The sequence below is a fragment of the Ictalurus punctatus genome, chromosome 12 (genome assembly GCF_001660625.3).
Source record: "Ictalurus punctatus breed USDA103 chromosome 12, Coco_2.0, whole genome shotgun sequence".
Classification (NCBI taxonomy): Eukaryota; Metazoa; Chordata; class Actinopteri; order Siluriformes; family Ictaluridae; genus Ictalurus; species Ictalurus punctatus.
The window spans coordinates 13,803,711-13,830,058 of NC_030427.2; the positions used below are offsets into that span (position 1 = coordinate 13,803,711).

Genomic DNA, 26,348 nt, shown 5'->3' on the forward strand with positions numbered 1-26,348 from the left:
GACAAATTAGATTTCCTGTTTGGGAATACTCATTTTCTAGTCATAGCTGCCCTGGGGACAAAAAAAAGGATTTAAAAAAAAGAGAGGAAATAAAACCTGCTTTGTACTGACTTTCACAAAACAGAAAGTATTCATTTGCATGTTTAAATGTAAGATGGTTTACGGTGATGTGACGCACCTCAGTGATCTAACTCCAGAGCACACAGCTCGTTCCAAATCCCACCACCTGCTGCACTACACACATTAACCGAGGTAGTATCTGTTTTAGCTACACGGGTTAATTAGCAGGTATGAATGACAGGCCAGAAACACTGACGAAACTGAGCAAACCGGCATCATGGAACGTCACACAGTCAACATAAGCCAGAGCTTACACTTGAGCTTACAGTTGTGAAAATTTTTTATTTGTCCACCCTGAGACACACACACACACACACACACACACACACACACAAAATGGGCCTCGTTTATCAATATTTTAGTAAAATTGTGTGTAAATGTTTAAAAAGTTGTGTGTAAATTTGCGTAAGCCAAACCAAACAAAATATTTTTGCGAAAAGCACGTTCCTGATACGGCTCATTTACACGTAGTGATACCCGTAAAAATTCAAGTGCGCAAAATAAATGATGACGGGTAAAGGCTGAAAGACAGAAGTGTCAAGGTTTACATTAGTTAGTCTCGTTAAGGTGCGGTCACACTGCACCTTTCCTTCCATTGACTTCCATTCATATGCAGGTGAATGCTGGACACCGGACACTCAAGCTCACGCGAAGAAGTTTCGCTGCGTTCCACAGTTCAAGATTGGTGAACTCGCATCACGTGAAGAAACGTGACCAATAGAAGATTGACACGTCATGGCATGACCTGTTCGGTAAATCCAAGATGGAGGAAGCACTGATTATAGCGGTGTCGCACCACACAGCTTTCGTCGCCGTCGCAACAATAACAGTGCAAGCACTTTAGAAGCCATGATGTGTGAAAAAATTCAACAAAAAATATATATCTGGTTGCCACCCATATTCACCACGGTGTCTGAAGAGATTTTGCATTTTGTGTGACTGCCCCTTTATGAGTAAATTTACACACACACACACACACACACACACACACACACACACGTGGATTTTCAAATTGCATATAGAATTTCCTCGTACGAACAACTTAGGAATAAATCCATTTACTTGATAAATGGGGCCTAATGTCGGGTAACTTGCTGTTCACAATAGATTGTTTGACTTGGGCTTGTTTTATGAACCAAATACATGACTAGTAAAAGACAACACCATATTCGCTCCAGTGAAACCAAACAACGCAGTGCATTTTGGGAACTTCTTGGACACTAGCGCACATAGTTTATACACGCTACCCATCAAGGTGCATTGTGGGTTTAAAAGACAGCCTTGGACCTTCTCCTGAGAACAGTGCACTGTACAGTGAATAGGGCTCAGGTTTGGACACAGCCCGCCTCACCTTCCCCATTATCTTTATTAACGTCTACATTTACTCACTGTACACTCAGTATTGCATCTCTGCACTGAATTGAGCTGCATACGTCATCATGTGTTCACTCGGGTCGTCATGCTTTATTATTTATTTGTTTTAATTTATTGCCTTCCAAGAGTAATGTATACCCAGGTTAGTATAATTCCTATATTAATGTTCTCAAACACTGGATACGCTTTTATGTAGGAGTGCGCATACATCTTTCCTTCTAGACAAAATTTCTTTACTTTTTTTTTTTTTTGTCAGCGCCAAGGTTTCATTCTGTCACACTGTTATAAATAACTGTCTCTGAATCATGTCAATTCTCCTTTTATATATGTGTGTGTGTGTGCATATATATATATATATATATATATATATATATATATATATATATATATATATATATAAAAAAATATATATATATATATATATATATATATATATATATATATATATATATATATATATATATATATATATATATATATATATATATACACATACATATATATATATATATATATACACACACACACACATACACACACACACACACATTATATATATATAATCGATTCCTAGATAATAACCAATCTGAAATTAGCTCTGCCATTTGGCGCTAACGATGCAATATTGCCATCTACTGAATCACAGCCACACGCAAAACTAATAGAGGACCATCGCAACAGTAGAGCTGTCCTGCATGTCCTTTTATTCACTGACATACAGCATAAAACCCAAACTCGTATATTAACACATTTAATACTGACCTGCATGTTTTAACCAAAGTTAAGTCTCTTTAGTGTATCGTAATCTACTCAGCGTGTAGGCAAAGTGCGAGGCGTGTTCTACGCTGCACTGAAAACGGTCTTCCGGGGGTTTCAGCGTAAACTCATATGCATGTCTTAACAGGGACCACCCACTATAGAGTAGAGATTTAGACACGAGATGTAAGTAGAAGGTAGATTACTAAAAGGGTGCGTGTAACGAAACATATGATGTAAACATTTCCACGGAAAGAAATTTCTGTAGCTTCTATGATGACTATATAACAGTTCCAAAAAGGAGCTTTTAAAATTATGAGCCATGTTCAGAGTTGAGTAAGACTGCCTTCATGCTTGACTTTTATTTATTTATTTATTCATTCATTCTTTCTTTTTTCCGGTCCTAATATCGGCTAACTAACCAGTCTAGCTTGATCTCTAGATTAGACTTATGGTGCGTTCAAGTCATGTCGGAAAGATCGTGTTTACAAGTTCGAACGCACGTGAACGCCATCAAAAAGTCGTAATTACGAGTGGGGAAACTCTGGATTTTCTTTAACTCCCGAGTTGACGGCGCGTCAGTAAGAAAGCACGGTTCAATCGATGGATGCAACGTCTGTAGTCGACGGTAAATTTGTTGAAATCGAATGTTTACTTGTCTCAGAAGCTGATTTCAGTTATTATGTGTTTGCTTTTTTCATTGACAATAAAACAAGGTAATTTCCTGTACAAAGTACGACAGTACTGTATATTTACGATATAATATGTAACGATAAAGTGTACGGTGGCTTCATAAATTATTTAAAGTGCACCTATTATGGTTTTTCAAATATTACCTTCCATGTAGTGTGTGATTCTGAACAGCTGAAACGAGTCGTTAGTGATTCCAGACTTACTTCCTGTACTAACCTACGTAGTTGGTAGTGTAACAAAAAACTAATCGGCACGCTGACGGCGCTAGACCAATCACAACAGACTGGGACATCTGACCAATCAGAGCAGAGTATGCTCTCTGAAAGGAGGAGTTTCGAATGAATCCTTTAGAACGGATCATTTAACGAGTCATTTGCGACACTGGGGGAAAAAGTAATGCTGCGATTTAAATTATGAGCACATTAAAGTGTTTTTGATCTCGGATGCATGTAAATCTATTGTATGAGAGCTTTAAAACAAAATTAGTCACGTTTCAAAACCGTAATAGGTGCAGTTTAAAAACATAAAAAGGCGAAACACACCCGATGCACATTCTTTGTCCTTCGCTTTGTAGAAGAGTTAAGAACCTCGCTGTAGTTTTCTTGTAGTTAATCAAGAGAAGGTACGCCGCCATCTCGCTCCGACCAGAGTGACTTGAACGCACCTGGTGTCGTAATTACTGTACGACTTCCCAACTCGTAAACTTCCCAGGAGTTATTATTCTCAGTAATACTGATGGAATAATGATTGGTGGGACTCAGTGGTGATGAGGAGGTTGTTACTGTAGGTCTGGAGGTGGAAAATGAAGAAATTCGAGCTGCTTGTGCAACTTGACTGAAGGCACAGTCACCGCCGGACGTCACGTTGCGTTTAGGTGAACGCCCCAAAATTACACACCTTAATTTTAGCAACATTGAATAATTTTAATCTTGGTATATCTATCGATGTATCTTTAGAATCCAAATTGTCAACTCTGAACAAAATCGTTTTCTCCCACTCGATTCCCTGTCGCGACGCTGATTTGAGTTGGACACGGCTCGTCTTCATGATTTTATAAGCTTCCAGTGGAAACGCTGCTGTATGTTCGTTTTTGAGGCCTGAGCCTCAAAACATCTCAAAGCATAACCACTGGTCTAAGATCAGCTCTGTCCGTGCCGAAAGCTGATCCTGGACCAGAGGCTTGATAAAGCATGACCCGAGTGCGATTGCTATACAACTTTGCGACTTTTTGCACAAGCACTGCAAAACTTTTTCTGTACAGCGTCACTTTTTAAATCTAGTGCTGTTGACACAAAATTGTTTTTAATGCGTTTTTAAATGTTTGCCAGTGTATTTTCTACAACGCAGAACACACTGTCAGATTAGAATGTTTCCTTCTTTTTTTTTTTCTTTTTCTCGGATATAAGCAGTATATTGGTATGTATTATATATTACACTGTATATTGGGAATATTATGAGTTGATAAAGACACGCAGTTATTTAAACAAATAAACAAGAAAATGCGTTAAAATGTGCCGTGTTTGAGTCGTGTCTTTTTTGCAGGCGACAGTTTGCGTTTACACAGCGCTTCGTACCTCACACGCTCAGCAGGAGGGCCACGCCCGCGAGCACCCACTTGGCCGGTCTCTCTCTGCTTTTCAGGTTAAATGTCCAGACGTAGGTGTTTGCTCTCAGTTTGGTCTTGTAGACGGGACACTCGTAGATGTTGCGCGTTTCCTGCCGGTCGTTCGGGACGGCACGCACCGCGATCACAGGCATGCTGGGGGTGAGTTCTTTCAGCCGTGCCTCCGTGATCGTCCCGTTCTGGATATCCCAACGTGCACCTGGAAACCAGCGTAAGGGCATGAAATACACACTCAGCTCAGTGTCAGAGATTTCAGGCATCACCCAATTTATTGAATCAGTTTTAGAATTGATTCAGTGTTCCTTTAAAAATATCAAACTACGGTTGGTTTAGTGTTGCTCTCTCGGTCCTGTGATTGGACAGCATGTCCTATAATTAGACAACATTGCTCCATCTGTCCCATGATTGGACAGTGTTGCTGTCTGTCTGTAATTGGACAGCGTTGCTCTATATTGTCTGGCAATTGAACAACGTTGCTCAATCTGTCCTGTGATTGGACAAAGTTGTTCTGTATGTCCTGTGATTGGACCACATTGCTCTATCTGCGCTATCTGTCGTGTGAATGGACACTTTTGCCTTATATCTCCTACGATTGGAGGATTTTGTTCTACCTGTACTGTGATTGGTCAGACTCAGTCTGTCTGTGCTCTGATTGGGTGGTTGTGTGTATTTCGCACCTTCCATGTAGAGTCCGTAGACATAAGCACCCTCTCTGGCCGGCTGGTTAAACTCCTCCTTGAATTTCTTTGTCACGTCCACTGTTAGAGTCATCTTATCGAGCGGCCACTCGTTCTTCCGTGCCAAGCTCTGCATCACAGCTACAACACAAGAGTTACGCAGCGTACCTCTAGTGTGTGATGGAAAGTGATTGTGTGGATATATATAGTGTGTCTGAGAGTTACCTGTGAGGAAAGACTGGGGGTTGAAAAGACCCGATAGCCAGACGACACTCGGCAGAGAGAGATCCTGAGTCCAACTGTCCAGCTCGCGACAGCGCAGCAACACATCGTTGTACCTCCACAAATTACATTTTTTGAAAAAAAAAAAAACAGTATTTCTACACACTCCTGCAAAAAACTTTTCCTGCCCTGCCATTTTCAACACACCGCTCAGAGATTCTACTCTGGTTCGGACTAGACAAAGGGATTCACGTGAGAAAGCGAAAAAAAAAAGCGAGGTCTGTTGTATACTGTATAACCGATTACCAGAACATGCCTGTAAATACTATGGTTATGTAAAATATCAGTGGAGAGTCCTTACAAGTAGAGCAAGACAAACGTGTGTGTGTGTGTGTGTGTGTGTGTGTGTGTGTGTGTGTGTGTGTGTGTGTGTGGTACCACTGAGCCAGGGTGTAGGTAGAGGGGTAAGCGAGCCTAGTCCAGGTGTCAGGAACATTATCAAAGAACAGTGCTGTCTGTAGCTGCTCCATCTCTGAAGATATCGCCAACTCACCCTACCAAACACACACACACAATCACACACACACATTATATCCTTATACAAAGGTCCTAGCATAGAGACACAATGCACACATTAAACACATTAAACAACTCACACACACACACACACACACCTTTAGCCCCAGGTCCAGCTCTTTTAGTGAACGTCGTATTTCGTTGACCAGCGTGTTCATGCGCTCACACTCCTGGAAGCACACCAGGATGTACGGCGTGCGCTCGGCCGTTTTGGACACGAGGTCAGACATGTTGTATTCCTCTGGTAGTTTCTCCAAAATGTCATCCAAGACCGTCTTTACCTAGAACATCAAAGAGACAGCGAACTCGTTTATATGAGCGTCTGCTCTTCTGCTGCTTCATGTCCACAGTTCCCGATTCTAGAAATACGACAACCTAGGTGCCATTGCTCACTGTCCATCACGTGACCTACTGTTGAGCTGCGGCCACGACCTGCGACCTTGGGTTTGCGGACATGGCGAGATTACGATTAACATTCATTAAGCCTTGACTTCTTGTAACGCGGATACATTATTTACAGCAAGATCATGCAGCAGACTAAGCAGCACACGTTTGTAATCTTCATCGTGTACAGTAGTCGTCATCCCCTAATGAATTCTCCATCCGACACGGACTAACTAAATCCCCGCCCTTGAGCGGACCTTCTCCTCGGTGCTCTGCGGTGCTCCCTCGCCCATGGACGAGTCTCTGGTCTGTAGTTCGAGCAGGGTGTGGAACAGGCTGTCGGAGGTCACCGTCAGGAACTCAATCTCAGCGTTGGGGTGAAGCCCATAATGCACCGGGCTCTCGTGGGGAAGCATCTCGTCTATGAAGCCGTGGTAACCCTCATAGTCCAGGTTAGAGGGAACGACAAAGCCAGGAGCTAAAGCCAACTTCCTGTCAAACTGTGGGTCAAAAAAAAACGGTTTATTAAAGCTCTCACACATCGGCGGAGCATAAGTTTAGACTTGTGAAGAGACAGTCCTTAATTATCGGCACCCTTCAACAGAACAAAACGACTCTACAGGCAATGATTCAAATCTTTCACCATTTTGAACATCGTTCTCATAAACACTCCATTAAAAAAAAACATTTTCTCTCAATACGTACATGGCGTAATTATTTACACCCCCAAATAATGTTTCGATTTTTATTTAAATACATGATCTTTTTTTTTCCCCCCCATTCATTCATATCACATAGTTCACTAAGTGCCAGAATATTTTTGGCAGCCTCTTCCTCTTCCAAGAGGTTTCAACCGACTCCAGAAGGATCTTGAAAAAGATAATGACCGCAAAACGTGGATCTGATCCCTACCGAAAACCTGTAGACGGAACCAGAGAGGACTCCACATGCAGAAACTTAAGAAAGGAAAATGTCCAGGATTCTCTAGAAATGCGTTAAATCTAAACATTACAGGAGACTCGGTGATGTTCTTTTCTCCAGAGGCTGCTTCACTATGAATTGTTGTGAAATTATTGGCACCCCGACAGTGTCACAGGGGCGAGTGTTTCGTGTACCTGGTTGGGCTGCATGTACTCCTCCAAATACGTCCTACACAGTCTCCTGTCCCAGTCGTCGGTGATGTGTCCGCCGTACATAATCTCCCCGAAGAGATAGCGCAGATCTTCCCACGGCACCTAGTGCTCAACAACAAAAGAACGTGTTTTACACACACACACACACACACACACTTAAAAAGATGCTCTCCGTCTTACACAGGAGTATGTATACTGACACAATCACGTATTAACATACTTGTACGTGTAATGTCCTCATAATACACTGCAATACGCTCGTACTAGTGAACACACACACCACCTGTTCTGAGAAAGCCCCACCACCGAAATAATAGAAGTGGTGGTGTCTTTCCACTGATGGACAGCATAGAGAGGGTTTACAAATAGTCTACAGTACATCAATCACACACACACACACCTGAGAGTTGGCCTCCAGATAGTTGTAGAGAACGTTCACGGAAATTGTGAGGTCTCCAGTGTTAAACGGATATTTGCGGTTCCAGCCTTGAGGGCCGAACTTCCTCCTCTCTGCGACGCACGCGTGGAAATAACACAAGGAGAACAGGATGGTCTTAAACTCCTGCTCACGAGAACACTGGTCCAGGATGTCCTACACACACACACACACATTAACACCCACAAGTAGCATTATGAAACATTTCTGTTTGTAACAGGTGATGTTCTGTTGCTCTCTCACTTGGTCAAAATTGTCCAGTGCTGCATGCAGGTTAGCGAGCATTCCGGTCGGAGGCTCGTTGGTGATCTTAATGGAATTTTCCAGAATTCCTTGAGGAATTATGTGCTCCTGAGGGCTGGCCGCTGGCTCTGCGCTCATAAACACTCGGTAGTCCGGGTGACTGCTCTCGCAGCATCGTTCCAGAAGCTTCTCCAGACTTCCTAGCCACTTTGCAACCAGGTGGATGTTCTAAGACGAGCACGGAATACGAACACGCGTGATCGGGGATGTGGGGATAGATTTGGAGCTGCTGGTGTTGAAGTATTAATAAGCATGCGTGTAAAAGACACAAACATTTGGATGTCCAGGCACGTCACCTGTAGTATAACCCAGTGACCTTCTTGGGAAGCTTCCTCCATGGCTAGCTCTGCTACAGCCTCCTGGCCTTGGCCGAGAGAGACGTTATGCAGCTTCCCGAGGTCTATAGTGAAGCCGAGCTTCTTACCTTCTCACACACACACACGCACACGATCAGAGAGCGGCAGAGTACCGTGACTCACGTATTATTTTACAGCGGAAATGAGACAGCGGGGAGGAGAGGGTAGCGCACGCACGCAGCTTTACCGAGAGACTCCACGTCTTTCAGCGGGTCGACTCCAGGTGACAGGATGAAGAACACAGGAGAGGCCGGACCACTTTCCTTAAACGACCTTGCGAACTCCATCTTCCTGCTCTCAGTGTACTGCACACCCAACTTCTCCTCTACAAAGTTCCTGCACACACACACACACACACATTTCCAATACTACACGTATAAAAAAAAAAAGAGTGTAAATCCCCCCTCCAGTTATGCACGGATATCGCGTACACACCTGAGAGCATAGGTCATGCGGTCAGGCCGGAGAGCCCGCATGAGGATGAGCTTCTGGAGCGAGCTCTTGCTCTTCCACTCCTGTGGGAGCTTCTCTTTTTCAGGACACTCAGACTCCACCACCTTCTTCCAGCGTTTAGGAGAGCCCTCGACGTCTCGGTCGAGCCCCCGGAACTCGTCTGTGAAACTCATCGTCTGCGGAAAGACAGACACGAACAAACACTGAGCTTTGTTCTGATCGTTACAGAGTATTAAACGCGACAAGCGGATTTACCCCACTGTGAAGCGCATCGTGTACACAACCTAACCACGTCATGCTGCGTAAATAATCCGGGATATATTTCGTCACTGTTTTCAGGGGGAAGATTTGGGGGGTAATACTCATCTTCCTTATGTTTTTGCGTTACATCACCGCACCGTGTGCGGAAAACTCGGCTCTCGATACAACTAACAAAGCAGCTTTGACACCGGGAGTATATCCTCTTACCCGCTCATAGCCTAGACAGTGCTTGTACTGTGGTGTGTGGAAATACAGAGTAAATCAACACGTGTCTGAAAAAGATGTCTGAACACTGCATCTGGTCAGTCTGGTTACTAATCGTCCTTTAACCTGAGGGTGATATGACCAGCTGGAATTGTGAAGTTTCTGGACCTCAATTCCACATGGACGTTCTCGCTGTAGTCTCTGGGACTACGGTAGCTGCGATGGTCTTGGGACTGCAATTACCACGTACAATTTTGCACTCAGGTCTCCTTAGCGAACAGTGTAGTAGTTCAACAAACAGACGTCATGTAAAACTATAATGAACTTTCTTTTACACGTCGTATCCGTTGTTACCCCGATGAATACGGGTTCCGTTCTGAGTCTGCTTCCTCTCGAGGATTCTTCCTCATATCATCTTAGGGAGTTTTTCCTCACCACCATCAGCACCAGCTTGCTCAATAGAGATAAATCCACACACGTAAAATCCGTATCCAGTGTTTGTATGTTTCTGTAAAGCTGCTTTGACACAACGTGCATTGTTAAAAGCGTTAAACAAAGCGTTAAACTAATCACTGGCTGCCCTCGCCCCTCCCTGACGGATATTTACACTTCCCGTTGCCTCAGCAGAGGAAAAACCAAAATTAAGGACAGTTCTCACCCTGGCTTTGATCTGTTCAATCTGTCGCCCTCAGGGAGACGTTACAGGTGCATCAGAACAAGGACTAGTAGATTTAAGAATAGTTTCTTCCCGAAAGCTATTACCATGATAAACAAACACATGTACTGAGTCCACAGCATATGTATATAGTGTCTCAAAACTGTGCATTTCATAGTACCTCCCCCATCCACCCCAATATCTATCTTGCAGATCTTGTTTACTTATCTTGTTTATTTATCTGTTTATTCTTCTTGTGTATTGAATGTACATGTTTGCACGGAACAAAAAGGAGTGTCTCTTAATTTCATCGTACATATGTATAGTGACAATAAAAGGCATTCATTCATTCAAAGCGAATTGAATCGAAGTGTAGTACCTTAATGGCGCTCCAAGCAGAGTTGGAGAGGAAGTCAACAGGACTGATGTAACTGTGGTCAATATTGAAGCGCAAGAGGAAATCCAGCTCTCGCATATCGATCTCCTTATTCATCAGTAACAACTGGGCGGCACATGCGAACACAAACACGGCTTTCACACGCATGAACGTCATGGTTTTCACTCCTCTGTATAAACATTTGAGACAGATGTGTAGCAGGCATTTGGATATGTTGGAAAATAGACGGGTCAGTGTGTCCCTCGTTAACGCATTAGAAGTATCCTACATCGTGTTCTCCTCAGCACCTAAACACGCTTCTTACACCACGGGAAGGCAGCGACGACGGAGCCCTTAGCGAGCCGATAGACTGCGATCTCCGTGCTCTTCGCATTCACACCCTCAAACCATGAATCCCACTGATACGGTCATTTTTTGTTTTAATCTTTCACTCATCTTTAGCAGAGAGGCATAGGCACGTGTGCTACCTGAAACGTGAGCTGAGCTGTAAACGTGAGCTTGTCTCTCTCGAACAGGCCTCTGTTGATGTAGTTAAAGGTGGAGAAGGTGATGCAGTCGATGAGCGTGCTAACGCGAGTCTTAACGTCGGCGCACGCCTCGGCGTTCCGCACCGCCTTGCGGAAAACCACGTCGAACGCCTGCGGACAGGAAACACAAACGGGGGCATCTTAAAGAAAGCGTCGTGCTCAGTACCACAAACGCAAGCAAGAAATAATGGTTACAGGGCTAGAGAGTGAATTTAGCTAAATGAGGAACTAAAGATCTGTCGCGCTCTATTCGGATTCTGTAAATATCTGCCTGGATCCGCGTCGAATTTCTACAATTATATAGCGCAGATATAATTTAGCACGTTAACCGAGTTTACCGTGTAGCTGAACGCTGTAACGTTATAACGCCAGCCGTCTTGGACAGCCTTAGTCGCTATGAATGAACATTGAATCCAGCTGGGTGGCTAATTTACCACATTGTTTATTTATTTTTTTTTTTTAAAGAACAGGATTAATACAATTTACACAATTCTAAACATTTGTGCGTGTTTATACGGAACATTTGGGCTGAGATCAATATTATTTTATTTAGCTACGTCAGGCGAGAATAATGAAACAAAATAAGCAGACGTCAGACAATAATGTGTGTCCATACAGCTCGTCGAGTACAATCAGGGTGAATTCGATTTTTTATTTTCACCGGATGTTCACTTTAAACGCTCCCTCCAAGTCTCCGCCATCACGGAAACGGATGCAGTCAAGTCAAGCGAACTGTGCAGTATTCGGGGGTGCTTGCAATTTTTCAAAATCGCTGTCGATTTTCTGCGCGTTTGGGCCAAGACGCGTCATGTGACGTCGTGGAATACGAGTACAGCGAAAAAGGTCTCATTTACCAACAAACATCGCCGCGAGAGACCGCGCGATTACAATTTCGCCAATTCAAGTAGTTTCCTGCAAAAAAAAAAAAAAAAAAAAAATCAAGCTTCTTTTGGCCGCAACAATGAGAAAGAAAATGCTGCGAAATCCTGTATGGCCTGTTTAATAGCGCGTAAAATAGGATAAGAAATTCTATATTTATTCATTGCGATAAACACACACACACACACACACACACACACACACACACACACGAGCGCAGGAGGACAGACCTTCAGGGAGAACTGATACATGGGGTTGATCTTGTTGAGGTCGTTGATGATAAAGTAGAGGAGAGATGCTCGTACTGCCACGGGTCTGTAGTGCTCACGAGCTTCATTTATCTTCACCTCATTGACCTTCGCCTCTAACACCTGCACGACGCACACACAGTGGAGCACTAAACACTCGTACGACTCAAACCTATACAAATGAGCTGCTACTAAGAGGCTGAAGGTGTTCATAGGGGTTTGATAACATTTTGCAAGCAATGGCAACTCTAAATCGCCCTTAGGTGTGATTAAGCGTGCGAGTGTGTGTGTGTGAGCATGTATGTTCCGCCTAGCGTTCTTGGGAGAAGCTCACAAATCAGCACAATGCACAATAAAGTACCAGCAAAAGACCTTTAGAAATACAGTGAACTGGGTTACACATTATTAAAAGCACCTTCATCTCGATCTCGGCGGCCGTGTGTTTGGTGCTTTCCAGTTTCTCCACCAGCATGTTGTCGCCCAGGAAGTTACTTTCAGCGGCGGAGAGTCGGGTCAGCAGCTCGTCCTCCAGCTGCTTCAGCTCGATTTTAAACGTGTTCTGCTGCTTCGTCAACTCGGACTGCAAACGCAAGACACGCAGGTTACTTGGACGCTTGAGAAAACGGCTAAACACGCATTCGTCCACACACCTTGAGGTGCTCGAGGTCAGGTCTTTCCAGGTTTACGACCTCGGCGAGGAGCTGGTCCTCCAGGCCATCCCGAGTCACGGTGAAGTTAATAAGCGTGGTCTGAGCCTGGATCTCCGGCTTATAGTGCGGGTTGGCCATTTTAGTATGCAGAATGAGCCGGAACTTAGGGTGGAACATACACTCCTTATCCCCCACCTTTATATACCTACAGAGAGTGCAAGACAGAGAAAGTGCTGCAGTCGAGCAGAAGGTTGTTTATTATAGTGATGAGAAGCCATGTGGAAACAGTACACCGTGATACTGGACATGCGCTACACTGTTATTCCAGATGCGACAAAATAAATAAATGAATAATTCCCGAGTGAGTGGTCAGGGTAAACAGCGTATCGGTGCCGTCTCATTTAGAAGACTCGTCGTCTCGTTTGGTACTTTGCTTTCGGAGAAATTTGAAGGGAGCGTCACGTTTAAGCTTCTCAGCAAAGGCGAGACGACCCTGCTCACCAGATAAGAGTTTTTCCTTCGAGTTTGAGAAACGTGCTCAGCTTGTTCGACACCGTCAAGACTTTCCGTACAGCGTCGATGCTAGTGTTCAGCTCTTGGCAGTGTCTCTTAAATTGGCTGCCCTTCACAAAGGGAAATTTATTTATTTATTTTTTTTAAAAAACACCCCGCTGCATGTGCGAAAACATGATGAAGTACCAGAGGGTGCCCTTGCAGTCGAGATAGCGAGATGCAGAACCCTATAGACTCACCTGCGTGTGAGAAAATCACATCAAGTGACATCTAGGTGCCACTATGTGCGAGAAAATGTGCCCTCTAGGGACCCTACTGTGTGCAGGAGGTGCGGTTTATATTTTTTTCACCCCGCCCCTCAGACAGCCTGTGCACGACCCTATGTGTGGTGATATGTGAGCTGCAGTGTGTGTGTGTGTGTGTGTGTGTGTGTGTGTGTGTGTAATCCCTCACCTGCCCTTTTTAATGGTGTGGCGACCCAGCAATGGATCAATGATTGGGTCAATAGTCTCCTCTAGGTTCTCGATCAATACAGGTTCTCCTGTTACTACTGCCTGCTCGATTACATCAACGTACCTACACACACACACACACACAAGTGGGCATGAATTCAGAAATGCATAACCGTCCTTGCATGCTATCATAACGATTTCCCTCCTGGCCACACCCACTCACCCCTTCTGCCCCAAATTAACAACCCAGAGGCTGCTGCCGTAGCGACTCTTGAGCCACTTGATGCCCTGCAGTTGAGGGTCAATGAGCAGAGGCCACCTCTCGCAGTTCAACAGGATGGTTGCATTCTGGGTAGACATCTCATCACCGGGCAAGCCCTCATTGTTCCACTTTGCCACCGTAGCATCATCTGTTAGCATGGAGATAGGATCCAGACCCTCGGTCATAGGAACAGTAACCTGACGGAGACAGAAAGCACATAAGAGGATATTATTAAAAGAAAGATGTAACACTGCTTTTTGAATGCGCCCATACTTGCTAGTTGCCAAGCAACAGTGTTCTCATCACTTTAACAACTCGAACAGTGATCGTATCAAAGTTTTACACTTCCCATACCTAATCTTCATACGACCAGTCACTGTTCCTACATTCATAAAGAACGGTGTTAACTACTGGGACGATGGACTACGCAGACACACACCTTCTGTGCACGTAGGTACGGCATCCAGAGGCTGTGCACAAGCTCGTGTCTGTATCTTTTGGAAAAGGAACCAGCATAGGAGATGAAGGCTGCCGTGAGGAGAACATCTCCACAGAGAGTCGCTTCCTGCTCCCGGTACTGAGCTACAGAGTGTGCCCAGCGGACGTTCTCTGACTGAAACACACACACACACACACACACACACACACACACACACACACAGAGGTGGAGGAGAGTACACACACACGCTACTCATTGCAACATCAATATATAGGTCCACACTGAAAAAAAAATTATAATGCATGTCCAAATAGTGTATTCCGTTATGCAACACACAGTCCATGTACACACACACACACACACACACACACACACACACACACACACACACACCTCCAGGCCCTTGACTAGGCGGTTGGCCAGTTGGATGGTTTTATTGGTGCGATTCACCTCCTCTTGACAGCGCAGCTTCTCAGAGGTGGCCTTTTCAAACGCTGCAGTCAGTGTGTCCAGGCTACTGTCCAACTCCTAAACACACGCGAACACACACACACACACACACACACACACACACACACACACACACACACACACACACACACTTTCAGTTAGGGCTCTTACACATTTGCAAACAGAACATTTCAATGTGATGTCTTTCAAAAGAGACCAACACATCTGAAAGATTTCTTTATCATTTTTAAAAGACAGTGTTTAAAACGTACAAACATATCATCATGAAGTACGCTTATATTTTACCAAGCCCTGTCTTAAAAAGTCTGACCTGTAATGCGATAATGACAAAGACAGCAACAGAGAGAGAGAGAGAGAGAGAGAGAGAGAGAGAGAGAGAGAGAAGGACAGAGCGAGAGGAGGGAGAGAGAGAGGATAGAGGAAGGAGAGAGAGAGAGAGAGAGAGAATAGAGAAAGAAGGAGAGAGAGAGAGAGAGAGAGAGAGAGAGGGAGAGAGGGTGAGAGAGAGAGAGAGAGGAGAGGGGATAGAGAAAGAAGGAGAGAGAGAGAGAGGGAGAGAGGGTGAGAGAGAGAGAGAGAGAGGAGAGGGGATAGAGAAAGAAGGAGAGAGAGAGAGAGAGAGAGAGGGAGAGAGGGTGAGAGAGAGAGAGAGAGAGAGGAGAGGGGATAGAGAAAGAAGGAGAGAGAGAGAGAGAGAGAGAGGGAGAGAGGGTGAGAGAGAGAGAGAGAGAGAGGAGAGGGGATAGAGAAAGAAGGAGAAAGAGAGGAGAGAGGAGAGAGAGGGAGAGAGAGAGAGGGGGGGAGAGGGAGAGAGAGAGAGAGAGAGGGAGAGGGAGAGAGAGAGAGAGAGAGAGAGAGAGAGAGAGGGAGAGAGGGTGAGAGAGAGAGAGAGAGAGAGGAGAGGGGATAGAGAAAGAAGGAGAAAGAGAGGAGAGAGGAGAGAGAGGGAGAGAGAGAGAGGGGGGGGGAGAGGGAGAGAGAGAGAGAAGAACAGAGCGAGAGGAGGGAGAGAGAGGGAAAAGAGAAAGAAAGAGAGAGAGAGAGAGGGACAGAGGGGAGAGAGAGGATAGAGGAAGAAGGGGAGAGGGGGGGGGGAGGGAGAGAGAGAGAGAGAGAGAGAGAGGAGAGGGGATAGAGAAAAAAGGAGAGAGAGAGAGAGAGAGAGAGAGAGAGAGAGAGAGAGAGAGAGAGAGGAGAGAGAGGAGAGAGAGAGAGAGGAGAGAGAAAGCGGTGATCAGACAGAGCCTTACTGTGAGTTTTTTCCTGATGATCTCCAGTTTTTCTGCTGCTTCAACCAGATCAGCACTGGCTTGAGAGAGACACATTCTCTTTGTCTCTACCTCACAGAACACCTGTACACACACACACACACACACACACACACACACACACACACACACACACGAACACAAATCTCCAAGATAGTAAATGTAATATATATTCAATAAAAGACAGTGATTGTTAACAGGCTAATAAAATGTATATAAATGACATGTACACATGTTTATCTACATGAGCTAATCTTAATTGTAATATGCTTTCGGTACATCAGACCATTTCCCTGGGGCATTTTCATTTTGCATTTCTGAAGGAAAATGAGCTGCAGTGTGTATACTCACAAACATCTGCAGGGGGCAGCACATGAGAGAGAGAAGAGCAAGGACACTGAGACAACACAATCACAAGACACAGTTAAGAGAGACTGTTTACAGCAATGACTAACGCAGACTAGTAGACTAGTAGAGTAGAAATGCTGAAGCAGGGACGATTCTCACAATATCAAAACGATTAGTGCTTGGGAAGAGGAATTGGGCCTGGAGCTTGAGGATGATTACTGGGGCAGAGCGTTAGATAATATACGTACCACCACGTCCTGTGCTAAACTTAGTTTCATACAATTTAAAGTGGTCCATAGAGCTCACCTCTCTAGGAGTAAACTGTCTAAAATATATCCCAATGTCCCTGACATGTGTGAAAAATGTAAACTTTCGCCCTGTAACCTCAGTCACATGTTTGCACCCTGTCCCAAATTGCAGAACTTTTGGATCTCTTTCTTCAAAACTATGTCCGACGTTCTTAAAATCAAATTAGATGTCTGTCCTTTAATTGCCATCTTTGGGGTTCCATCTCAGCATCAACCTCTGAACCATAAAGAAGCTAGTGTTGTGGCCTTTGCATCGTTACTTGCTCGGCGCAGAATACTGTTGTCTTGGACCTCTCCACAACCCCCCTCTATATCAGTCTTAAAGATTTAATCTTCTTTTTAAAACTTGAAAAAATCAAGTACAACATCAGAGGCAGGGGTGAATCATTTTTGGGAAAATGGGCACAATGTATTACCTACTTCCATGATGTACACACCCTGGTGGATTGAGGAGAGGTAGACTGTAATTCCTGATCATCTTACCACTTTTTTTTTGTTGTTGTTTTGGGTTTTTATGTTTGTTAGTTTTGTTTTTGTTTTTTTTGTTTTTTCTCTGGTTGTTTGTTTATTGTTTTTTGTTTCCCCCTTTCTTTTGGTTTTGGCTGTGGTTGTTTGTTGGGGTTGTTGGGTGGGGTGTTATGTAAAATGTAAATTTTCAATAAAAATTCTATGATCAGAAATGCTGAAGCAGTATTCTAGCATTGTAGCATAAACGGCATGATTTTAGCAGTATACCTCAAACTCTAAATATTTAAGTTTAAATTACTGAAACTTTAAATGAGTTTGTACGTGATCATTTTGTACTTCTGGGAAATATTTGTTGGTACAGGTTAGTGTAAATAGTGTCCATTGCTACTAAATGTGTTTGTTTAGCAAATATAGAAGGAGGAAGAGATTTATAATTTGGTGTGACTGTGTGTCATACGAGCTTAAATAAATAAATAAATACATACATAAATACATAAATAAATATACACACACACACACACACACACACACACACACACACACACAGTGGGGGAAATAAGTATTGAACGCATCAACATTTTTTTCAGTAAATATATTTCCAATGAGGTTATTCACATGAAATTTTCACCAGACATCAGAATTAACTCAAGAAATCCGGAAATTTAAAGAATTCACAACAATAAAGTCCATAAATGAAGTTATGTGTAATAAAGCGGAATGACACGGGGAAAAAGTATTGAACATGCTAACTGAAATTTATTGAATACATAGTGGAGAAGCCTTTGTTTGTAATGACGGCTTGAAGATCCTTCCTTTATGAAGAAATGAATCGGCGCAGTATTCAGGTGTGATTTTGGCCCGTTCTTCTAAACATATTGTCTTTAAATCTTGTTTATTTGGATTCAAGTCAGGTGATTGACTGGGCCATTCTAACACCTTGATTTTTTCTCTCTGAAACTAATTGAGAGTTTCCTTTGCTGTATGCTTTGGATCGGTGTCCTGCTAGAAGCTCCACCCACGTCTCTTCTTCATCATCCTGGTGAATGGCAGCAGATTCTTCTAAAAAATCTCCTGGTAAAGGGCTCCATTCATCGTTCCTTCAATTATATGAAGTCTGCCAGTACCATGTGATGAAAAACAGCCCCACACCATGATGCTTTCACCTCCACACTTCACTGTTGGTGTAGTGTTAATAGGGTGATGTGCAGTGCCATTTCTTCTCCAAACATGGCGTGTAGTACGACAGCCAAAAAGTTTAATTTTGCTCTCGTCTGACCAGACTACACTCTCCCAGTATTTCATAGGCTTGTCCAAATGAGTTGTAGCAAACTTTAAACGAGCTTTGACATGCCTTTTCTGTAGTAATGGAGTCTTGCGGGGTGAGCGTGAGCAGTGGAGTGCATTGCCTATTGTTTTCTCTGTGACGATGGCACCTGCTGTCTCCAAGTGTTTCTGGAGCTCTTTCCGAGTGGTCCTTGGCTCTTGGGCTACTCTTCTGACTATTCTTCTGACTCCCTGGTCAGACATCTTGCGAGGAGCTTCTGTACATGGCCAGTTGATGACGGAGTGATGTTGCTTCCACTTGCGGATAATGACCCCAATGGTGCTTATTGGAGGATTCAGAAGTTTTGAAATACGTCTGTATCCGATTCCATCAATATATTTTGCAACAATAAAGTTGCGAAGGTTTTGGGAGAGCTCTTTGCTTTTACCCATCATCAGATGTTTCTTGTGTGACACCTTGGTAATGCAAAGCCTTTCTATAGACTATCAATTTACTGACCCAGCTGATAGTAATTTGCACGGACAGGACATATAATTACTTATTTTCAGCTGGTTCCTTGCCTTACCTTGCCTTGGAGAACTGCTTTTTCTTAGCGTATCCAATACTTTTTTCCTGTAAGATACTGCAGCTGTGTCATTCCACTTTATTTATGGACTTTAATGTTCTGAATTCTTCAAATTTCCAGATTTCTTGAGGTAATACTGATGTCTGGTGAAAATTTCATGTGAATAACCTCATTGGAAATATATTTACTGAAAAACATGTTGATGGTGGAACTTTACGTGGCCTCGTGGAATACCTCATGAAATCGTACGATGTTGATAACCCAGGCACACAGTCCGGCTGCAGCCGAGGACTTAAGACGCACAAACTCCGGGTTGAAGTCTGGGTCGCTCAGATACTCGTCCCTCAGCACTCGGACCGTAGCGTCGGGAACGTGCTCTTTATCAAAGTTAACCAGTGCCTGCAGGAAATCATCTACCTGTGAGGACACATAATATGCATTACACACACTGCACTGGCGAGCTGCTGTAGCTTGGAATGCTCTTTTATGCGAGGAGTGTACGTAGACGGAATTGCTCACTTTGCTCATGATGACTTTACTGGCTTTCCAACTGCGATCTTTAGGAACACGTGCGCTCGGAGCGAGCAGCACCAGCACAGCCGCCAACACGTTGGTCACGATCGCAGGTGGATTTGGGAATGTCCGTAACTCTGTTAGATTAAGCTGCAAACACACACAGTGTACAATACAGATGTAAAGACAATACAAGGGTTCTGACTATTCTTGTGCACCTTTTTTCTCCTCTCTCTCTTCCTCGGTATCTTACGGACACACACTCACCCTGTTGAGTGTGTTGAGAGCAGCGTTGGCTGCCTGTAAGGCTGGTTCGGCTTTAGCCAGGTCCTGTTCAGTCTCCTTCTGCTGCTTCGTCACCTCAGCCTGAATCGCTGCTACCTGCGTGCGCACACACACACACACACACACACACACATATATATATATATACACAGTATCTCACAAAAGTGAGTGATCAAATATTTGATTATATCTTTTCATGTGACAACACTGAAGAAATGACACTTTGCTACAATGTAAAGTAGTGAGTGTACAGCTTGTGTAACAGTGTAAATTTGCTGTCTCCTCAAAATAACTCAACACACAGCCATTAATGTCTAAACCGCTGGCAACAAAAGTGAGTACACCCCTAAGTGAAAATGTCCAAATTGGGCCCAATTAGCCATTTTCCCTCCCCGGTGTCATGTGACTTGTTAGTGTTACAAGGTCTCAGGTGTGTTAAACTTGGTGTCATTGCTCTCACACTCCCTCATACTGGTCACTGGAAGTTCAACATGGCACCTCATGGCAAAGAACTCTCTGAGGATCTGAAAAAAAGAATTGTTGCTCTACATAAAGATGGCCTAGGCTATAAGAAGATTGCCAAGACCCTGACACTGAGCTGCAGCACGGTGGCCAAGACCATACAGCGGTTTAACAGGACAGGTTCCACTCAGAACAGGCCTCGCCATGGTCGACCAAAGAAGTTGAGTGCACGTGTTCAGCATCATATCCAGAGGTTGTCTTTGGGAAATAGATGGATGAGTGCTGCCAGCATTGCTGCAGAGATTGAAGGGTTGGGGTTTCAGCCTGTCAGTGCTCAGACCATACGCCGCACACTGCATCAAATTGGTCTGCATGGCTGTCGTCCCAGAAGGAAGCCTCTTCTAAAGATGATGCACAAGAAAGCCCGCAAACAGTTTGCTGAAGACAAGCAGACTAAGGACATGGATTACTTGAACCATGTCCTGTGGTCTGATGAGACCAAGATAAACTTATTTGGTTCAGATGGTGTCAAGCGTGTGTGGCGGCAACCAGGTGAGGAATACAAAGACAAGTGTGTCTTGCCTACAGTCAAGCATGGTGGTGGGAGTGTCATGGTCTGGGGCTGCATGAGTGCTGCCTGCACTGGGGAGATACAGTTCATTGAGGAAAGCATGAATGCCAACATGTACTGTGACATACTGAAGCAGAGCATGATCCCCTCCCTTCGGAGACTGGGCCGCAGGGTGGTATTCCAGCATGACAACGACCCCAAACACACCTCCAAGACAACCACCGCCTTGCTAAAGAAGCTGAGGGTGAAGGCGATGGACTGGCCAAGCATGTCTCCAGACCTAAACCCTATTGAGCGTCTGTGGGGCATCCTCAAACGGAAGGTGGAGGAGCACAAGTTCTCTAACATCCACCAGCTCCGTGATGTGGTCATGGAGGAGTGGAAGAGGACTCCAGTGGCAACCTGTGAAGCTCTGCTGAACTCCATGCCCAAGAGGGTTAAGGCAGTGCTGGAAAATAATGGTGGCCACACAAAATATTGACACTTTGGGCCCAATTTGGACATTTTCACTTAGGGGTGTACTCACTTTTGTTGCCAGCGGTTTAGACATTAATGTCTGTGTGTTGAGTTATTTTGAGGGGACGGCAAATTTACACTGTTACACAAGCTGTACACTCACTACTTTACATTGTAGCAAAGTGTCATTTCTTCAGTGTTGTCACATAAAAAGATATAATCAAATATTTACAAACATGTGAGGGGTGTAGTCACTTTTGTGAGATACTGTAGATGTTCACACAAAAATGCACACTACCTGATATGCATACTTTACTTGTACTGTTTACAGTATGTGTGCCTCACCCTCTGCTCCTCTGCATCAGCGACACTCTTCTCCTGGTTCAGCTTGTCCGTCTGCTGGCCTATTATAGCAATAAGGGCCTCTGTGTCGCTGTTCCTGTGATGCAGCTCCACTTCCTGCAGCGCTAGCTTAGCCTTCAGATCCTCCACCTGAGAGAAAGAAAAAGAGAAATAGAGAAGAACAAACAAACAATTGATCATCATACACAGCAATGCTTCAATTATATAATGCACAGTGGAACTATGCACATTAATAAAGCTCTATCTTACTTAATACACCGATAACTCGTGCCTTTGCAAATATGAGTGATTGGGTGCGGATGTTCTACAACTTAAGTTCAAATGGAGGCATGGATTCCAAAACAACAATAATACATAAATGCATGAGAATGTCAACGTCACCTGGGAGGCCGTGCTTAGAAGTTTCTGCAGGCCGTTCTCCAGACGCTCCATCTTCTGAGTCAGTTCACTCCTTTTCGTTGCCAGCAGGTTGCTGTATAACTTCATGAACTCTAGGAAGCTCTTCGGTGTGGTGTAGTTGAAGTGTTTCTCGTTCTGCTGGTACTTCATGCTAACTTCGTTAACGATCGTGTGTGCATATGAGATGAACTCGCTGATAGACACCTTCACTGCAGGCTAAACATTTCAAGAGGTGTAAAGTCATGAGTATGATCAGTACACTGCACATAATATACAGGTGCATCTCAGAAAATTCGAATATCGTGGAAATGTTTGATTTGTTCCGTAATTTAATTTTTAAACGTTTTTTTAAAAAAAACTGTCATATATTCTAGATTCATTACACATAAAGTGAAATATTTCAAGCCTTTTTTGTTTTGTTTTAATCTTGATGATTATGGTTTACAGCTCATGGACATCAAAAATCCAGTATCTTAAAATATTAGAATAAAGAATTTATCATACAGAAATGTCGACCTTCTGAAAAGTATGTTCATTTATGTACTCAATGCTTGGTCAGAGCTTTTTTGTATGAATTACTGCATCAATGCGGCGTGGCATGGAGGCAATCAGACTGTGGCACTGCTGAGGTGTTTGTTCTGGAAGCGCAGGTTGCTTTGATAGCGGCCTTCAGCTCGTCTGTATTGTTGGGTCTGGTGTCTCTCATAGATTCTCTATGGGGTTCAGATCAGGCGAGTCGTCTGGCCAATCAAGCACAGTAACACCATGCTCAGCAAACCAGTTACTGGTAGTTTTGTCACTGTGAGCAGGTGCCAAGTCCTGCTGGAAAAGGAAATCAGCATCTCCATAAAGCTCGTCAGCAGAAGGAAGCATAGAGTGCTCTAATATCTCCTGGTAGACGCTGCATTGACTCTCGACTTGAGAAAACACAGTGGACCAACACCAGCAGATGACGTGGCACCCAAATCATCGCTGACTGTGGAAACTTCACACAGGACTGCAAGCAGCTTGGATTCTGTTCCTCTCCACTCTTCCTCCAGACTCTGGGACCTTGATTTCCAAATGAAATGCAACATTTACTTTCCTCTTCCCCATGATTGTGGTTGTGTACTGAACCAGACTGAGAGAATAAAGACTCAGGAAACCTTTGCAGGTGTTTTGAGTTAATTAGCTGATTAGAGCTCTTCTCACGTCGACATTTCTGTATTATAAATTCTTTATTCTAATATTTTGAGATACTGGATTTTTGATTTCCATGAGCTGTAAGCCATAATAATCAAGATTAAAACAAAAAAAGGCTTGAAATATTTCACTTTATGTGTAATGAATCTAGAAAATATAAACGTTCCACTTTTTGAATTAAATTATGGAAAAAAATGAACTTTTCCACGATATTCAAATTTTTTGAGATGCACCTATATGTGCCGAAGAATTTTCCTCTTTCCTCTCTCTCAATCTCTCTTACTCACCTCAAGGCCTTGGATGTTACTAATGAAGGTTCTGCTGACAGATTGCAATGCATGCTGGGGCCAAGGATGGAACCAGTCAATGGCTGTGCAGTTCACCAGAGCTGGAAACTTTCGCGCTCGTGTGCGCAGAGTGAAACCCACCGGTGAGAAACACAGGACCACCTGGAATCACCAACCAAGCGTCAGCGGTTTAAAAATGACCTTAAATACTTTAATCGTGTACACATTTGTTGTTTCTTCATAAAAAAGCAAAATAAATCCGTTTGAGAACGGAAAGCATTCTTAAGCTATTTTTCTCTCGACCTTCAGCTGTCTGCGTATACGGTCGATGAAAAAGTTCCAGCAGTTCTCTCGGGTGTCCAGCATGCCGAGGCCTCGGAGTTCCAGACGGATTGACGCCACAATCATATCTACCTCCTCCTCGGTGAACAGGTCCGGGATGTCCCCTTCACATACAAATGTATACCTACATTAACTATATTTATATTGTGTGTATGTCTGTGTCTATTGATTAAGCCATTTCAGTATTAGATGTAGTTCATATGGTTCAAGATACCAGATGCGAGCATGTCATTGATCAGCACTAAGAAACGTTCGTCGGGAATCTGAGCATCCGTGTGCAGGAAAACTGTGCCAATGTTCTTGACCCCCACCTTAATGTAGAGAGCAGCTATATCACTCTGCAGAAAGAGAGAGAGACAGTGAGAGAGTGAAGTGAGACTGAAGAGTATAATGTGTGTGTGAGTGTGTGTGTTACCCTCAGGTCCCCAATGCCATAGCCTTTGCGCAAGGTGATCTGAAAGACCTCAAGCATGCTGAGGAAGGCAGCCAGGTGACATAAACTCTGTTTCCCACTGCCACCTACTCCAATAAGCAGCGCATTTCCCACTGGAGACTCCAGAATACGGCTGATCCTACATCTAAACACACACAAGTTCAAGTGGCTTTATTGTCATTTCAACTATATACAGTTGGTACAGTACACAGTGAAACGAAACAACATTCCTCCAGGACCATGGTGCAACATAAAACCCCAAACTAACTACATGAGACACAGAACTAAATAAAACCTACACATTTTAACATGAAGTGCACAAACATGTGCAAACAACACAGGACAGTACAGTAACTACTAAAACAGGACAGTAGGCACAGTGAGATTCAGTGTAGCGCTGAACAGTACACAGATCTAGTGTGGACGTGTTCGATATAAGAGATAGTGCAGTTAGAGTAACAATATCATTTAAAAATAGTATAAATGTAAACATAACATTGTATGACTTAGTCTTCAGCAGATAAAGCTTATACCATATGGACATAGCAGATATTGCAGTAGCAGCCAGGTAAAGTGTATAATAGTGTCACGAAATTAAATACTATTTTTTTATAAGTACAGTAGCAGAAAAAATGCAACAGAGTCAATGCAGGAATGTGCAAATATTGCAACGGGAGTGGGATGGTGTTCAGTTCAGAGAGAGTGTATGTATGTGTGTGTGTGTGTCAGTCAAGTCTCCGAGTATCGAGGAGTCTGATTGCTTGGGGGATGAAGCTGTTACACAGTCTGGCCGTGAGGGCCCGAATGGACAAATGAATGGATGATTGTATAAATACACAAACAGATAAATAGAGGTATGCAGATGAATGGATGGATGAATAGATAGATAATCAATAATTGCTTTACTGAATGAATAAATGAATGGATGGATGAATACATGAATGGATGAATGAACGAATGGGCACATAGCTTTACGGATTGATACATATACAGAGGGATGGATGGATACATGGATCTATGAATGGATGGGTGTACAGGTGATAGATTGGCATGAATCCATAGACAACTATACACAGAAATAGATGGATGGTTGGATGAATGAATGAATGAATGGGCATATTACCATGGATTGATGGATATACATTGACATGAATAGATAAACAAATATACATGGATGAATGGGCAGATAAATGGATGGAAGGATGGATATACAGAGGGACTGATGGATAGATACATGAACACTTACATGTGCTGCATGGCCTCCTCAAACAGCACCAGGTTCATGTTGGCATGCAGCTCGTTGTAGTGCTCCAGTGCATCAGTCAATGTTTTCTGCAGCTTCTCCCAGTCACTGACCTGCGAGTAACGAGGCTCCCCAACACCGTGGGCAAAGTGCGAATAGATCAGAGGCTGGTGGATAAAGATTGACTCATCTATTCCCTGCAGAAAGAGAGAGAGAGAGACTTGCATTAAGTCCGATGATAATCTGAACAAGAGTGTGAAAAAAAGAAATGATTGTCAGTGGCAATAAGACATAACATACATGAACCAAAGCCAGACACGCAGGTCAAATACGAAACTGAATCAACATCGAGTAAGAAACAAACTCAAGTTCAAATTTCTCAACATTCTAGTGATTTATTTTTACTTACTTATGTTTCAAAAGAACATTACATTAACATTCACCTAATACATTTTGCCATTAACAACCTACACTCAAACGGTGCATTTAGCTTTAATAACCCTGA

At 43.6% G+C, this 26,348-nt stretch overlaps 1 protein-coding gene across 2 annotated transcripts in view; it reads right to left on the bottom strand.

Annotated features, from left to right (window-relative positions):
* The window catches only part of dnah9l (dynein, axonemal, heavy polypeptide 9 like), a 61,133-nt gene that overhangs the window by 1,073 nt on the left and 33,712 nt on the right, over positions 1 to 26,348 (bottom strand). Inside the window, exons 53-85 of one of the 2 annotated variants that reach the window (XM_053684065.1) lie at positions 25,847 to 26,040; positions 24,583 to 24,745; positions 24,382 to 24,505; positions 24,129 to 24,271; positions 23,826 to 23,987; positions 22,339 to 22,572; positions 21,940 to 22,086; positions 20,088 to 20,201; positions 19,827 to 19,970; positions 19,542 to 19,724; positions 16,316 to 16,417; positions 14,988 to 15,122; positions 14,595 to 14,768; positions 14,117 to 14,352; positions 13,895 to 14,017; positions 12,929 to 13,133; positions 12,694 to 12,858; positions 12,261 to 12,401; positions 11,092 to 11,262; positions 10,607 to 10,729; positions 9,090 to 9,283; positions 8,842 to 8,990; positions 8,595 to 8,722; positions 8,239 to 8,466; positions 7,960 to 8,151; positions 7,542 to 7,661; positions 6,684 to 6,926; positions 6,141 to 6,323; positions 5,905 to 6,020; positions 5,470 to 5,582; positions 5,245 to 5,385; positions 4,518 to 4,766; positions 1 to 865 (exon numbers count right to left, since the gene is read on the bottom strand). The exon at positions 1 to 865 is cut by the window's left edge and continues 1,073 nt beyond it. In XM_053684065.1, the coding sequence (XP_053540040.1) occupies positions 4,519 to 4,766; positions 5,245 to 5,385; positions 5,470 to 5,582; positions 5,905 to 6,020; positions 6,141 to 6,323; positions 6,684 to 6,926; positions 7,542 to 7,661; positions 7,960 to 8,151; positions 8,239 to 8,466; positions 8,595 to 8,722; positions 8,842 to 8,990; positions 9,090 to 9,283; positions 10,607 to 10,729; positions 11,092 to 11,262; positions 12,261 to 12,401; positions 12,694 to 12,858; positions 12,929 to 13,133; positions 13,895 to 14,017; positions 14,117 to 14,352; positions 14,595 to 14,768; positions 14,988 to 15,122; positions 16,316 to 16,417; positions 19,542 to 19,724; positions 19,827 to 19,970; positions 20,088 to 20,201; positions 21,940 to 22,086; positions 22,339 to 22,572; positions 23,826 to 23,987; positions 24,129 to 24,271; positions 24,382 to 24,505; positions 24,583 to 24,745; positions 25,847 to 26,040 (5,238 nt within the window). In that variant the 3' untranslated portion in view covers positions 1 to 865; position 4,518. Of the gene's footprint in view, positions 866 to 4,517; positions 4,767 to 5,244; positions 5,386 to 5,469; positions 5,583 to 5,904; positions 6,021 to 6,140; positions 6,324 to 6,683; positions 6,927 to 7,541; positions 7,662 to 7,959; positions 8,152 to 8,238; positions 8,467 to 8,594; positions 8,723 to 8,841; positions 8,991 to 9,089; positions 9,284 to 10,606; positions 10,730 to 11,091; positions 11,263 to 12,260; positions 12,402 to 12,693; positions 12,859 to 12,928; positions 13,134 to 13,894; positions 14,018 to 14,116; positions 14,353 to 14,594; positions 14,769 to 14,987; positions 15,123 to 16,315; positions 16,418 to 16,684; positions 16,731 to 19,541; positions 19,725 to 19,826; positions 19,971 to 20,087; positions 20,202 to 21,939; positions 22,087 to 22,338; positions 22,573 to 23,825; positions 23,988 to 24,128; positions 24,272 to 24,381; positions 24,506 to 24,582; positions 24,746 to 25,846; positions 26,041 to 26,348 lie in introns of those variants that run through there. The other variant, XM_053684064.1, reaches the window with a different exon arrangement.